The sequence below is a fragment of the Odontesthes bonariensis genome, chromosome 8 (assembly GCF_027942865.1).
Source record: "Odontesthes bonariensis isolate fOdoBon6 chromosome 8, fOdoBon6.hap1, whole genome shotgun sequence".
Taxonomy (NCBI): Eukaryota; Metazoa; Chordata; class Actinopteri; order Atheriniformes; family Atherinopsidae; genus Odontesthes; species Odontesthes bonariensis.
The window spans coordinates 20635932-20651591 of NC_134513.1; the positions used below are offsets into that span (position 1 = coordinate 20635932).

At 41.2% G+C, this 15660-nt stretch overlaps 1 protein-coding gene across 2 annotated transcripts; it reads left to right on the forward strand.

The window, feature by feature from the left end:
• Nucleotides 1-6128: 6128 nt before the first annotated feature.
• On the forward strand, nt 6129-14957 carry pfkfb3 (6-phosphofructo-2-kinase/fructose-2,6-biphosphatase 3). 2 transcript variants are annotated; one of them, XM_075472070.1, is made up of 15 exons: nt 6129-6399; nt 9373-9498; nt 9667-9763; nt 9871-9937; nt 10043-10117; nt 10206-10262; nt 10387-10511; nt 10607-10814; nt 10894-11040; nt 11316-11420; nt 11525-11654; nt 11789-11916; nt 12061-12243; nt 12504-12526; nt 13698-14957. In XM_075472070.1, exons 1-15 carry the CDS (start codon nt 6330-6332, stop codon nt 13702-13704), a joined length of 1548 nt encoding a protein of 515 aa, XP_075328185.1. In that variant the 5' UTR covers nt 6129-6329; the 3' UTR covers nt 13705-14957. The 2 variants fall into 2 exon arrangements, with proteins under 2 accessions (XP_075328185.1, XP_075328184.1); XM_075472069.1 differs by lacking the exon at nt 12504-12526 and having other exon boundaries at nt 6130-6399.
• Nucleotides 14958-15660: the final 703 nt, after the last annotated feature.

Here is a 15660-nt window from a genome sequence, read left to right on the forward strand (position 1 = left end):
TCAATCAGCTGTTTATATCATACAATTATTATGACGACTGTGTTTTAAACATATCAGATTGATTTAAACTAGTTGGACAGCGATGCCCGACTCGATCACTATAGTATATGACACATACACATGAAAACAGAAATATATCCTATAGCAAGATAACATCATGATCCCTTTAGAATGACTGGATAAAGATTGGATTGACAAAAATGTTCATAATGTATTAAAAAAAGGGGAAACAATTCTAAGATTGCTCTGACAAAAGGGAGCAGCTCTTCAGCAAAACTTTAGCAGTAATAGCTGGCTAAAATTCTTTGCAGAATTCCTTCAGTCTGGTTGTTTGAGTTTTTTTCCCCCCATGCTGCCTGTTTCAAATCCCAACCGATTTCAATAGGATTCAAATATGGGCTTTGACTTCCATAACAATCGGCCATTCCACAACCGTCCATGTAACCTTTTTTTGCGCCATCTCTCGACATAGTTGCTGGTTTGCTCATAGTGATGATGTCTTTGGCAATCTTTGGAATGACACATAAGCTGTCCAGTTCTTGAAGCCAGCAAGGCAACCTCAAACCCTTACACTCCCATTTGTTGTGGAGATCATCTGCCCACTTCTGCTTGTCAATGACAGAGCCTATGGTTTATACTGCTGTGGTACAATAACTTTAATATAATTCAGCTGTTGACATCATCTGTGTGAAAGTAAATGTAAGAATCCCTGTGGTTTTAATTAATTGAATTAAAATGTTCGATAATGTGCAAACTATAAGATGTGTATTGTTGTAGTTATTGACCATTTGCTGGAGCTGCCTGAGCAGCTCTAAGCTGAGATGCATCTTTACCTTCTGAGTTTTATCCTAAATCACATTAACAATTCAGGAAGCCTTTTTTTTTATCCAGAAAGAAGACATCAGTCAAAGTAGATTTCATTGCAGAACCAAAAACTTAAACTATTTTCCTCACACACTCATTCAGATGTAACTCCACATACATTAACACCTGTTTTTATGGACAGACGAGCAGTTTAGCCCACTGAGACCGTCATTGTCACATCATACAAATGCTACACTGAGAATGCCAAGAAATGAAGCAATAATTTACAAACTGCTTAAACTTTAGTTGACTCACTGGCAGTATTACAGTAAAATGAAGCTGATAATTTTATCCTCATGGGCTTTATCTTTTTTTTTCTTTTTTTTTTAAGGCGACATGTTGCCGTGGTTTCACAACCACGGCCTCTCCACCTGTCACGCCAGACACGTCCGAATCCTTCAGGCGGAAATATAATCGGATCTTGTTTAACTCTTTTGAATCCACATGTTTAAAGAAATATATCAGCAGTGATAACACAGTGTTTTTGGAAGTAGGCTCAGCAGAAACTGCTGAGAAATCTCAACTACTGTATATCATAGAATCCTGTTGCACAGGCTGGAAAACTGGGTTGGACTTTCTGGAGCGGTCCTTAACTGGTTCAGGTCCTACTTAGAAGGCCGGAGTTATTTTGTTACTATTGGCAGCTATGAATCTGAGCGAGTGGCCATGACTTGTGGAGTCCCCCAGGGGTCAATTCTTGGACCTCTTCTGTTTAACTTGTATATGCTCCCTTTGGGTCAGATATTGCAGAATTTTAACATCAATTATCACAGTTATGCCGACGATACACAACTTTATGTGTCTCTGTCACCGGACGACTGCAGCCAAGCAGACGTACTGTGTCAGAGTCTGGAGGAAGTAAACACCTGGATGAGAGAGAATTTTCTACAATTAAATGAAGACAAAACTGAGATCATTCTGTTTGGTAGCAAAGAGAAGAGGGTCAGCGTTGGTACATATCTTGAGACTCGGGACCTTACAATCACTGACCAAGTTGGTAACCTCGGAGTGTTGATAGACTCAGATCTGACTTTCAGCAGCCACATCAAAGCTTTCACCAAGGCAGCTTTTTACCACCTCAGAAACATCAATAGAATTAAAGGTTTCCTCTCCCAAAAAGACCAGGAGAAACTCATCCATGCATTCATCTCCAGTAGACTCGATTACTGTAATGCTCTTTTAACTGGACTTCCCAAAAAGAGCATTAAACATCTGCAGCTCATCCAGAACGCTGCTGCTAGAGTTTTAACCCGGACTAAGAGATCTGAACACATCACACCAGTTTTAAAATCTTTACGCTGGCTTCCATTCAGTCACAGAATAGATTTTAAAAGCCTGCTGATGGTTTACAAATCCCAGAACGGTTTAGGCCCAAAATACATCTGTGATATGTTCAGAGAATATAAACCCAGCAGAGCTCTTAGATCCAAGGACTCAGGTCAGCTGGTCCAGTCCAGAGTCCAGACTAAACATGGAGAAGCAGCATTTAGCTGTTATGCTGCAAACAAGTGGAACAAACTGCCAGTGGAGATTAAACTTTCACCAAATGTAGACATTTTTAAATCCAGGTTAAAAACATTTCTGTTCTCATGTGTCTATGCATGAAATATCTTTTAACTTATCTAGACTGTTGCCTGATTTTAAATTCATTTAAATGATTTTATTTGTTTCTCTTTATATTCTTTTATGTATTTTTAATGCTTCTTGCACTCCCTGCTGCAATGCTTTTATTTTATGTAAAGCACTTTGAACTGTTTGTACATGAAATGTGCTATACAAATAAATTTGATTTGATTTGATTTGATTTGAACTCACAATTGCATGCAAAAACTTAACATGACAAAAACATGCACGTTAGGTTAACTACTGATTCTAAATTGACCCTAGGAGTGACGGTGGTTTGCATGGTTGGGTGTCTCTGTGTTCACCCTATGATGGCAGCAGGAATGTGCTCAGGCAACCCTGAATATGAAGCGGCTATAAAAAAAATGGATGGCTGTGACTAAATATGACTAAACTAGTAACAGAAAATACTATTTCTTATGTATACATTACAAACATTGGGCAGTCACTGCCAGTTAAAGCTTGAACTATTAGTAAACTAAAATTTTGTAACTTTTAGAACCTCCTTTAGCAGCAACAGCCTCCATCAGATGGTTCTTTCTAGCTGCTTACGAGACTTGTGCCGTGATGAGGAGAAATTTTGGACTATTCCTGTTACAGTCCATGTGTCATGCCACAGCATCAATTTGGCCTGTAATATGAATTTCTCCTCATTTTCCACCACTATATTGTTGATTTCCTTGCTTGCATCTGCATCTTTGTCGTGTTGCGTCACCAAAGCTCACCAAAGGAGCACTAACTCATAATGCTCCCTCCGCCATGCCTCACAGTTGGAATGAGGCCCTCGTGTGATGAACTTAAAATGAACAAACTAAAAGTCCACTATCCCCAAAGCAAACTTGACATGAGTTGCAAAATTTTCAACATCACTCTAATGAAGCTCCTTTCTTTTACCCAACATATGTACAAAAATGTTTGGATGTTGTAAAGATTTCTGCGAGTGTTTGGCAGTTACATTTGGGTTAGTTTCCCCCTCTTTCAGGATTCACATGCTTTATTGAGACTGAACTGTGAGTGTTAAAGGGATGGGTTGAGGGTTGATCTGCTACTGTAGACAACAAAGCAAGGCTGCTCAATTTCTCCATTGATAAAATAAATTCACAACTCTACAACATAAAAATTCATAAAAAAACATGTAGAATATAGCATATACTTTGTTGTCTACAGTAGTAGATCAACCCTCATCTTACTTTGAAGCTCCCAGATGCAGGAAGTGACATTGACGCAACTTTAGCAGCAGAAAAGCTATCAGGCTTGTGTTGATAATAATAAACTCCTGGACTATATACAAACTTCCAAATGCATCGTTTTGTGAGTACAGACCATATTTACATACTACTGTAGAAGTTTGGTGTCATGGCATGTGATTTTAGTGTGGTAATTTTGGAGATACTGCCAGGGTCCGTTAGCGCTTGTAGCCTACTAAGCTATTCGGAATAAGCTAACCCGGCTAAGCTAACTCGGCTGATGTTCGGCCAAGATCGGAAAAACTTCGGGTGGGCTACTTGGCTGGATGTCACGGTTCAAATGACCTCAGGGTCAATCTACTACGAACCATCCCTTTAACTGCCTGTATTTAGTAAAGACATGGAAAATACATTTTGGGTATCATTTAGCAAGTAGTGATTTGAGAAGATCAAACCACATTTTAACTGGACTTAAATTTCATGATCATTTCAACGTGTTCAGTGGTAGATATACGCACTCAGTACAGCGAGGCTTGCCATGCCGAGAATTAAACCACAACTATTTTTTGTCAACTAATTTGAGTACTTTTCTCCATTTTTGGATTAAAATAGCAGTTTACAAATATTTTTTTGCAGCATGGAGTAACTGTGTGGGGTTTTTTTTGTGCTGTTTATAACTGAACTTCAAAGCTTTTACATTCTCCTTTTTTGTCCCTTGCAGCTGTGACATCCACAATTATAGCAGTGGTCTGTTTTTTTTCAGTCAGCCAGCTTCCGTTTGTTCAGGTGGTCAACAGGAAGGGATTTGTCACTTTGATTCATTGACTCGGATTACATCAGATCAGTGAGACAGACGAAGAATCGCATTTAAAGGAAAGATTGAACGAGAGAATCATTTTTGTTCCCCTTTCTCTCTCTCTCTCTCTCTCTCTCTATGTGTATATATATATATATATATATATATATATATATATATATATATATATATATATATATTTTACAGTGTAGCCACAATACAAGTATTTATGTTGTAATAAAACAGGAACTGTCATGCTGGTAAAAGAATCTGCTCTCCAAGCTTTTTAAATCATATTACACTTTTTTTTTTAGAAAGGTGTTACCAGCTGTGTCACAGAAAACTTTAACACAAAGTTACCATAAATGTAGTTATGCCCATCATAGAGTTGATGTCTGAGAGTGTTTAAGATGTGATATTTCAAGGTGGGCTGCTGCACAGTTCTGGATCAGACCTCTCCATCTGCAGCCATTTGCTGCAGTACAGGCTGAGATGGAGAAACATAAAAAAAAAAAAGTAGGGTCAGTGAGTTTCTCTGGGTGAAGACAGAAGCAGTATTCAACAAAACACAGAATAAACAATTGTTTTTGTCTACACACTCTTTCAGCTTTTGTTGTGTTTCAAAACGATTTTTCTTTTAATTTTACACGAGGTCTTAAAACCTCTTCAGCGTCCTCAGCTGTCAATAACCGAAAAAGTTGACATTTGATACATTTTATTTATTATTTTTTCTATGTATCAAAAAGCTTGGTTTTCTCTCTCCAAATTCACCATAAAAATACTTTATTCATTTTTTTTTCCCCAAAGTGAGCTCAGAAATGTATAGCTTACCGCTGTATGAGTAATTAGACACAGGATGGCTAGAATGGTGCAGCCCGGTGTGGGGAAGCGGGGATGGGCTGATGCGCTGAGCTGATGTGCTGCGCTGCACGTATCCTTCAGGTTAAATTTGAAACTGAATAGGCAAACGGTGGACTTTCCTTTGTGACAGCATGCTGTCGTAAAGAAGTTAACCCCCTTAGAGCGCCGTAGAATCTCTCCTTCATGATTTCAAAATTTGATTTCAAAATTTTTTTGTTCGTTTGTAATGTATCAGCAAACATTCATTGTACCACAGAAACGGGCTCTATTTCTTTAAAGGAATAATTACTATTTTGATAAAAACTCCGTATTGCCACTGTGAAAAAAATGAAGATAAGACAGTGATGAACAGCAAACATTCCATTGAAACGACTTGTTTGTAGCGGAAGAGGATTTTGACTTCAGAGGCCCCAGCGAATGGTTAAAAAAGGGATACAAAATGCCATATATTATATTTTAAATGATCGAGGAGTCATTTTATGGATATTAATACAAGTTGAAACCTCTGAAAAAGAAAAAAGAAAACCTACAGCGGTGACTAATTTTAACAGAAATGTTCGACCGTCTTCACCATCTCGCTGAATGCTATAGTAAAATTTTAAAAAAAGTTAACTATACCAGATGCTCATTTAAAAAGAAAGTCATAGTGATAACGTTTACCACAGGGAGGCGCTGTGGTGTGGCAGCCTGTGTGTGTGCGCGCGCGCGTGTTCTTGTGTCTTCTATGCGTGATGCGTTTGCCTTCGCGTGCGCGTGCCGTTTCGTCATAGCAGTCACGTTGCTTCCCTGCCGGGCGTGGTTAAATAGCGGATGTGTGCCGCAGACCGGCAGATTTAGCCCGTAACACGCTTTGAGAACACAACCGAACGGCATTTGAACAGACGAAACGAGGCTCCGGCTCAGACTACCGCCGGTTCTTCTTCTTTTTTTTCATCTTTTTACCCGGAATCTTAAGGATTCGCTTCTCTTGTCTTTTGCGGTACTTTAGCCTCCAAGGAATGCCCAGAGAGCTAACTCAGAACAGGATCCAAAAGATCTGGGTTCCCACCAAGGATGACAAGCGAAGAGGTAAAAAGCCATTATTATCGCGATGTTCTCACGCATGTCTTTGTGCGTCTCTCACCACATAGCAGAAATTATTTTAAGTGTTCTTAACTAGTTTGTTTCCTTACAATATTTAAGTATGGGTTCACAATGGTTTATGCTAATAAGAATTAAGCTCTTTAAATTTGATCTTGCAGACAGCACGTGTTATCTGTACTACCAGATAAACCATTAGCATCAATAGGACTGTTGTAGTAATTCAACAAGGCAGTTAAATGTTTTAATATATCAATATCCAGATCACCTGCTATTCTATACCGGCTTTTTTAAATTCCAAGTCATTGATTGGTGGTCTTCATCAGCACATGCGATACGTCACCTCTCCCCCCCAACGAGTCTCGTCTCACCATAGTAACCGTAGTACACCCCCCCCATCTGATTCCGTGAATGTGACTCTTTCGGAGTTCTATTGGTTGGTCGGCATCGCGTGTGCACTTGGCTCCGTAAAGAATAGACCACCGTGAATTGTGTGGAATGTGAGCGTTGTCATGGGCGTCTTCTAGGAAGAACGGATTAAATGTCCCAGACGAACCTTCTCGTCTATATTCTGAGTCATGAGAACTGTCGAAGGACGGAGGTCAATTACCCGCTAATTTAAGACAGTTTGACCTATCTGCGCTAGCTTAAAAATTGAATGTAACGGAAGAATTTGTTCTTCATCTCCTCAGTGCCTCGTTTTAAATGCAACTATTTTGGGGGCGGGGTTTTTTTACATTTTATAAAAGGCCTTACAAAATTAATTTGCAAAGTAAAAATGTATAAAAAGGGAAAAAAACAACTACATTTTCTTTTAAATTTATTGCATGTATCCCCCCCAAAGTAGCCAACCGCTACGTTGGAGCGCCTTGTGCTGAAAGTCTTCGTTAGAGAAGGCATGGGTTCGAAACCCGGTCTGGGTTCCTTAGCTGCGTCTCAACCGCCACTTTCAGTCCTCTTTTCTGTCCTCACTAATGCATAAAAAAAAACACACCACAAGAGTGAATTGGGTGGGAGGTGGAAAAATTTTCTGTTTTCCTTCTTTTTTTTTTTTTTTTTTTTTTTTTTTTTTTGTTTCCTTAAGCAATAAGGAAGCACCAGTAGCATGATGACACTTTTATCTTATTTTGTTGTATTTTATTGCTTTCACTGTTCTTTTGTTTTTATTTGTTTTTACTTATTCTTCTCTTTATTTATTACCTGCTGTAAAGCACTTTGGTACATCGCAAGGATTGTCTGTAAAGGGCTTTATAAATAAAGTAAATGTACAATAGAGGTGCAGTGTGTGATATCCGGAGGCACAGACATGCTCAGGAATGCTGACTCGGATGCCTGAACATCCACTTAGTTTGATCGGTTTTTCCGTTTAAGTATCCTGGCTGTCGTGTTGTGGAAACGAGATTAGGAGCGTAGTGACGAAGTGTAAATTAGAGCTCATGGGGAGTTGTTAGACCATGAACAGACCTATAGGTTGGGCTTAACAGGGGAAAAAAAAGGGGGGGGGAGGGTGCATTGTACGGTGGCCGACACGTGCAAACGCGCTGCAAACGGCGAAACAAATCCAACAATAAAATGCTGCAACAGAAAAATGCGGCAATAACAAAAACGACCAGAGCACACGCGCTGTAAACCCCAAAACACATGCAAGACAGAAACGCTGCAAATATCAAAACACATGCAAGAGAGAAACGCTGCAAACATCAAAACACATGCAAGACAGAAACGCTGCAAACATCAAAACACATGCAAGAAAAAAACGCTGCAAACATCAAAACACATGCAAGACAGAAACGCTGCAAACTTCAAAACACAACGGAAGTTCGCCAGGCCAGTAGGCGGTCTCGACCTGTGGGATAGGGGATCGACTATGGGAGATCGACCATATGAACGAAATAGAAGAAAGTCAAAAGGTAGTTGTCATTTATGTCTTTTTTAAACACTTGGCCGTAATCTTTTACTTTATTATAGAAGAGCAGCGGAGTTATGTCGCTATTATAAGGTAAAAGATTACGGCCAAGTGTTTAAAAAAGACATAAATGACAACGTACCTTTTGACTTTCCTCTCTTTCGTTTCTGTCTTGCATGTGTTTTGATGTTTGCAGTGCGTTTTTTTCTTGCATGTGTTTTGATGTTTGCAGTGCGTTTTTTTCTTGCATGTGTTTTGATGTATGCAGCGTTTCTGTCTTGCATGTGTTTTGATGTTTGCAGTGCGTTTTTTTCTTGCATGTGTTTTGATGTTTGCAGTGCGTTTTTTTCTTGCATGTGTTTTGATGTTTGCAGCGTTTATGTTTTGCATGTGTTTTGATATTTGCAGCGCGTGTGCTCCGGTCGTTTTTGCGATTGCCGCATTTTTCTCTTGCAGCATTTTATTGTTGGATTTGTTTCGCCGTTTGCAGCGCGTTTGCACCTGTCGGCCACCGTAGCATTGGCTGGGGAAAAGTGACATGAAAAGAACTTGATGCTTTAATCTGCAGGAACTGATTCACCTTTTCACTCATTAAAGGATGATCTTCTACCTGTAGACTCGGTGTCCTGCATTCTTTTGCCATCGTTCCCCGTCTGTGCAGCCAGACAAAATGAAATTGCCCATGGGCCTAAGGGGTGGGATTATTGTACTGTACATATGTGGCCAAATGAAAATGATTCCTCCTGGCTCGCGTAGGGCAGCTATGGCTCTCAAAAGTGGGTCAAATGGGCAGTGAGGTGGAAGTAAAAAGTGAATCTGGTGGCATCAGGCAGCCATCTGCTGGCTGAAAGTGTCACCACGAGAGAAATGGAGACTATGTTGGCGATAAAAGTGATGAGACAGGCTGCGCCTAGTTTTTTTTTAACCGCTGATTTGCTGCTGCATCATTTTGCACTCAACACATCAAGGTTTTACTCAGCAAAATATTTACTTGTACTTATGTAAACAGGCAGTTGTCTTGACTTGTCCCCTCGCTGTCTCCCTCCCTGCCCTAGCTGGCGCCCCCCACTTCGCTAACCCCCCCACCGTCATCGTGATGGTGGGTCTGCCGGCTCGAGGAAAGACGTACATATCCAAGAAACTTACCCGCTACCTCAACTGGATCGGCATGCCCACCAAAGGTACACTTCACAGCCAACACATGTTTGAATGCTGGTACAGTTTGTCCATCTTATCTGTTACATGCTGACAGGTTGCCTCTCAAAGTGTTATGCCAGACGGCGTCAACTCGGGTTTCTAACCCCAGGACACCGTGTACTTACTTGTCTTTCTGTGTGTGTATGTTGTAGTCTTCAATGTAGGCGAGTACCGCAGGGAGGCGGTCAAGAACTACAGCTCCTACGATTTCTTCAAGCCTGACAATGAATGTGCTGTCAAAATCAGGGAGTAAGTCCTATTCATGCACACATTATATTGATGTTTTATTGTGTTTTTTTTTTTAATTTTTTTTTTTACTTGAAATAACTAATATTGCCATCACCTTTGCTCCTCAGGCAGTGTGCCTTAGCAGCCTTGAGGGATGTCAAGTCTTACTTGAAGGATGAAGGAGGCCAAGTAGCGGTGAGTTTCCCATTTATGGATTGGATGATTTTTCAAACTCCATCCTCGCGTTGGGCGCGATCGAGGGGGAGGCTGCCGTCTTACTAAGCCTGATGTTTCTTTCAGGTCTTTGACGCCACTAACACAACAAGAGATAGGCGAAATTTGATCCTCGAGTTTGGCAGCGAGAACGATTTCAAGGTACATGTTGTGATGGCAGAGGAGGAGCCATGATGGAACCACTGCACCAGTGCAGCTCGTTTTAACAATGGCGTCTCTTTCTGTCCAGATCTTTTTCATTGAGTCGGTGTGTGACGATCCCAGCGTCATCGCGTCCAACATCATGGTGAGCCACGAACATGACAACCTTTCCTTGTGTTTTTTTTTTTTTTCTTTTTGACTAAAAACGAGTACATCTCTCTTGCATCAGGCACGTTATTTGCCGTCTGATCGCTTTCATTCCTATGCAGGAAGTGAAGGTGTCCTGTCCAGACTACCGGGACTGCAACAAGACGGACGCCATGATGGATTTCCAGAAGAGAATCGAATGTTACAGAACCAGCTACCAACCTCTGGACCCAGATCAGTATGACAGGTAAACCTGTTAATGTTTTCATCAGCGCTCGCCCTAACCCAACACAAGCATTCAGGTGACCAACTCTTCCTGTCCCGTTTACCATCTTCTTCCAGGGATCTCTCCTTCATCAAGGTGATTGACGTGGGACGTCGTTTCCTTGTCAACCGGATCCAGGATCACATTCAGAGTAAGATCGTTTACTACCTGATGAACATCCACGTCCAGCCGCGCACCATCTACCTGTGCCGACACGGGGAGAGCACAGACAACCTGGAGGGACGACTGGGTGGCGACGCTGGCCTCTCGCTGCGGGGTCGACAGGTACGGTCCTGGCGCCGCAACATTTCGAAACTCTCGGCTCGTAAATCCGGATGCTGAATATTTGCCTTTGTTGCTGTAGTTTTCTGCTGCCTTGACACGATTCGTGGAGGAACAGCAGCTGAAGAACCTGAAGGTGTGGACCAGCCAGCTGTGCCGCAGCATCCAGACCGCCGAGCACCTGGGAGTCCCATACGAACAGTGGAAGGCCCTCAATGAGATCGACTCTGTGAGTTTGTCCACAAGGCCCACAGCCAGTCCCCTCGCTTGGCCTCGCCACTATGTTTTCCAGGATATGCTTCTCTTTTGGGTGGTCATTAGTAGTGGTCCAACCCTTCAACCAAGGCGTTTGGTTGGTAGATGAATGCCGCTCTTTGATCTCCCCAAAAAGAAAAGGGGCGGCTTATCTCTGTAAAACAAAGGGGCCTGAGACACACACTCTTGTATCGGAACACAACTTTTCTGTTTTCATCATTCTGACCGTGCTCTGTGTGTCGTTTTCAGGGTGTGTGTGAGGAGATGACGTACGATGAGGTGAAGGAGAAGTTCCCAGAGGAGTTTGCACTGAGAGATGAAGATAAATACTACTACCGCTACCCAGCTGGAGAGGTACATTGACAAGCTCTTTGATGTCTTTTAAGATTGGCTTTAAGTGTGACTTTTAAAATCGCCAACTGCCAAACTTGACGACTTCTCCATCGTCCTGATTGCAGTCCTACCAGGACTTGGTCCAGCGGGTGGAGCCCGTCATCATGGAGCTGGAGAGGCAGGAGAACGTCCTGGTGATCTGCCACCAGGCCGTCATGCGCTGCCTGCTTGCTTACTTCCTGGATAAGAGTGCAGGTAGGGTACTACAGCTCCCACAAGCCAAGTTTTTAAAGATCCACATAAGAGTGCTCACTTATTTATTTTTATTAAACATTTTTTGTTTAATTTATTATTTATTTATTTTTTTTTCTTTCCATTTGTTGCTCCAGATGAGATGCCCTACCTGAAGTGTCCACTCCACACGGTTCTGAAGCTCACCCCAGTCGCCTACGGCTGCAAAGTGGAGTCCATCTGTCTGAACGTGGAGGCTGTAAACACTCACAGAGACAGACCTGAGGTTAGCTGAGTGAATACAGAGAACTCTTGTGTTATACTTTGCATCTGGCAGGTGTGCTGGAGCAGCAGAGGAAATGCTTTAGAGAGCTGCATATAATTCGACTTCCGAGTCTGAAGTCTTGCGTGTTGTTTGGTATCCCTGCAGGAGATTAAGAGGGGCCCTGGCACTCTGATCAGGAGGAACAGTGTGACTCCCCTGACCAGCCCGGAGTGCAACATCAAGAAACCTCGCATAGACGATCTGGATGAGGCGCCAATCCACGAGCTGCCAAACTCTGTGGCCCAGCTGGCCCTCTGCAACTCCTCACGCCTCACTCTGGCTGGACAGGTGGGTTTCTCCTGAGCGCAGTTCAAATCTTCAAGAAAAGATTCAGTTCATGCAGGGTTTTTTTTTTTTTTTTTTTTTTTTGGGAAGGCCTGTTTGAGAATTTGTTTTTGGTGAGAAGTGTGCCGAGGATTATTTGTTGAATCGCTAGTTTGCATCATTTTACGACATCATGACGCAACATTTCCTACATCCGTTTCCTTTGCATGTGTTCACTCACTTGTCATCCTCTTTTCCTCTGCTTCCTCCTCTGCACCTCACAGCACTGGCTGGGCAAAGTTTGCCTGTAAGTATTTGCGCTATTTAGGCTCTTTGGCTATCTTTGCTGTGTCGGTCTCATCCGTCCATTCTCTTCTTGTCGCCATAGTTTAGTTTGACTTTTTTTTTTTTTTTTTTTTCCCTGGACTTCCACAATGGTAAACTCGAAATGGAAAGTAATTCTTTGGGAATGTATCTGTACTCCACATGGCTTTAAAGTCCGGCCTAATCCAGACTTGACTCGTGGGAAATGATGATTTGTTCTCAAGTCGGAACTCTGTTCCTGGAAGTGATGGGAAAAGAAAAAGCATTATTTGTTCATTGGATCCCCTCACCCCCTCTCAGTATTGCATTCCTGTGATTCCTTTCTGTTGCTGTCACTGACATGGACATGTTACTACACCGCGCTGATTCATGCTGACTGTCCTGTTCTTGTGTTTGGTTTGTGTTGCGCTGCTTAAAGACGAACCGTCCTCCATTATCTAAAAGTGGTTTCGCTCTTAGTCTTTCAAAGGTAAACACACTGTAGAGGCTTTGTAGTTGCTTCATAGTTCTGCCACAGATCAATGCAAACTTTAAACGTCTGCCAACTGGAATAAACTTAGTGTTGCACTATTGAGCAGTGACAAATCTCAAGCTAGTTTCTGTTGGATGTTCCAGTTCTCTGCTCATCTGTTGCTTTAATGCAGGTTTTGAATGCTTTTGTTGAAAGGAAAAATGGCAGGCTGTTGCATCAGCTCACAGCGATCAGAATGACTGGTTCCCCTTTATTATGTAGTTACTAAACTTTCAGAATGACTACACCTGACTGCACGAGTCAAACTGGCCAGTTTGAGCTGGTTTTGCTGGCGCGTTAGAAAAGTATGCCAGGTGTGGGTCGGCTTCATTCAGTCGCAATGGATCAAAGAGTTGCAGCCACGGGAACCTGTTTACTCACCATGGACTCGGTGCAAGTTTTCACGCCCTCTAAAAATAGCTGAGAAAGTTTGGTGCTGATGGGGGAGGAACTGAGGTGATGTAACTTGCGGTTTAGGGATTACACTACATAAGACTCTGTTGGCCCTGGGGTATGTCTAAAAGTAAGCTTGCTTTTTGTGGTGTTGTTCAACTTGTCAGTTACAGAGTGCATACTTGGTGCATGATTCGGGGCAGGAGGCATCTAAAGCATGTTTTGTGTTTTTTTTTCTGTGTGTTTGCAGAACCTGAGAAGCTCATCTGGTCGTCATGACATCCTGCAGCCCTGCCTGTGAAACTGCACCGGCATTTCACGAAGCTCAAGAATCTGACTTCCCGTTAGGAAAACTGAATCTAAAACCAACATTAATCTGTCTGTAATTTTGGCAGCCAAGGACACGGGTCTCTTGTTTTTTTTTTTTTTTTTTTTGTTTGTTTTTTTTTTTTTTCCCCTCTTTTGTAGTATCATAGCAAGACTCTTAAGTTATCCTCTTCTTGCTATTGTTATGTTGTTAGTTTATTTATTAGTTATTTTATTATTATTATTTTTCTAATCTAATTTGGCTCTCTGGAAAGTTAATTTCTTCTTGTTTGTTCTTTTAAAGACCAAAGTCTCAATCTCATGCCTGGATAAAACTTTCAGTTCAACTTTGTTTTTCAACCATGGTTGTCTTCAAATTGAAATGATTTGGTAATTACTGTAAAGGCTGCGTCTTCCTTCTAAAATGCGGCACATCATGATTGGATGGATGCCGCCATACTACAGACAAAGCTGCATTTTGCACAGCAGTGATACTTTTTTGTTTTTGATGTCGAGTTTGTCACAGTGTGTTTATCATGTCCTGTTTCTCCATGGTTTTTGGTGAGTTTTGCCGTAGAGTGCCTGTAGTGCTTGTTCTGCAAGCCTAAAGCAGCTTCTCACTGTTTCTCTGTACTTAATTGCTTGAGGAGAGACACAACATTTCACCTAATAACTGTACATATCATTTGAATTATTTTTAGGTTTCAGTTGGAATCTTTTGCTTTTTAGTTGCAGTGTCAAAGTGCATATGCAGTCCTCGTTACAGAAGGGGGATATTTTTTTTATTTTTTTTTCCCAAGTTTATTTTAATTTTGCTGTCATTGTCTGCTACGCACAAAACAAAGCACCTATATTTTTATTACGCTGCATGCTGTTAGTAATATCTTTGTAAATGTTAGTGTACATATGGTAAAAGTGTTGACAAATTGAGAATGACTGGAAACTCATGGGAGTCTTTTTGTACTTATGTTTGGGATGGGATGTCTGAGAAATAAGCAACGGCTTTCTTCTTAAGATTTTTGTATGAATGAGATACTTGAAATTTTTTTGTAAAAAAACAAACAATTTTTTTTTTTTTTTTTTTCTTTTATTGTAGTTTTGAATGAATGCTTGGCACGAGAGGCACCTTGTTTAAATTTGGGGACTGCACAGTTGTTCAGTTAATCTTTTTGCATCTGCAGGACCAATAAATTCACTCCTGGAAGATTTGCAGTTTTGTCTTCGTTTTGTCAGCCTAAATAAAAGCTCAACGTTAACGTCAGCGTCCATATATGGAGCTAATCTGCAGTGGACTTTTTCCTGCACCTGTTATTGCTATTCCTCTCATTCACGAGTCATACAGTGTGAGTCACACACTGCACATCAGTCTTATTATGATTTTAATGCATTCAGGAAGTTGACCATAAAACCACCTGTGCTCACATAAGTGCAGTTGTCATAAAGGTCTATGATGTCACTATACTGGGCTTCTTTCAGATCCTCTCTGCAACATTTACCTAAAAATGATAAAGAAACAAATCTAGCAACTTTTGTCAAACCTTAGCTTCTTGTTATAGAAGAGAATTACTAGATTATGGCTGGCAAGGATGGCTTCTATTGCGAGCTGTGCTGTCAAATAAATGAGAAGTAAGAAGCAACTTACTGACGTTCACACAGCCACAGTGACTTTTCATAAAACAGTAGACATTCTGTCATTTTTGACTTTCTCTAGTCTTAACAGAGCAGCAGCAATGCTTTCAAAGGGAGTGAAAATGAACGACTAGTTATGATAGGCTGCTTTACAGTCACAATTTCAAACTTCCGCTGTCTGAAAACAGAAACGGAAAAATACATGAACAAAAGCAGTTTTATTGAGAACTTGGGTCTATTAAATAACAATAGATGCGATCGCCAAAAGTAATACCGAA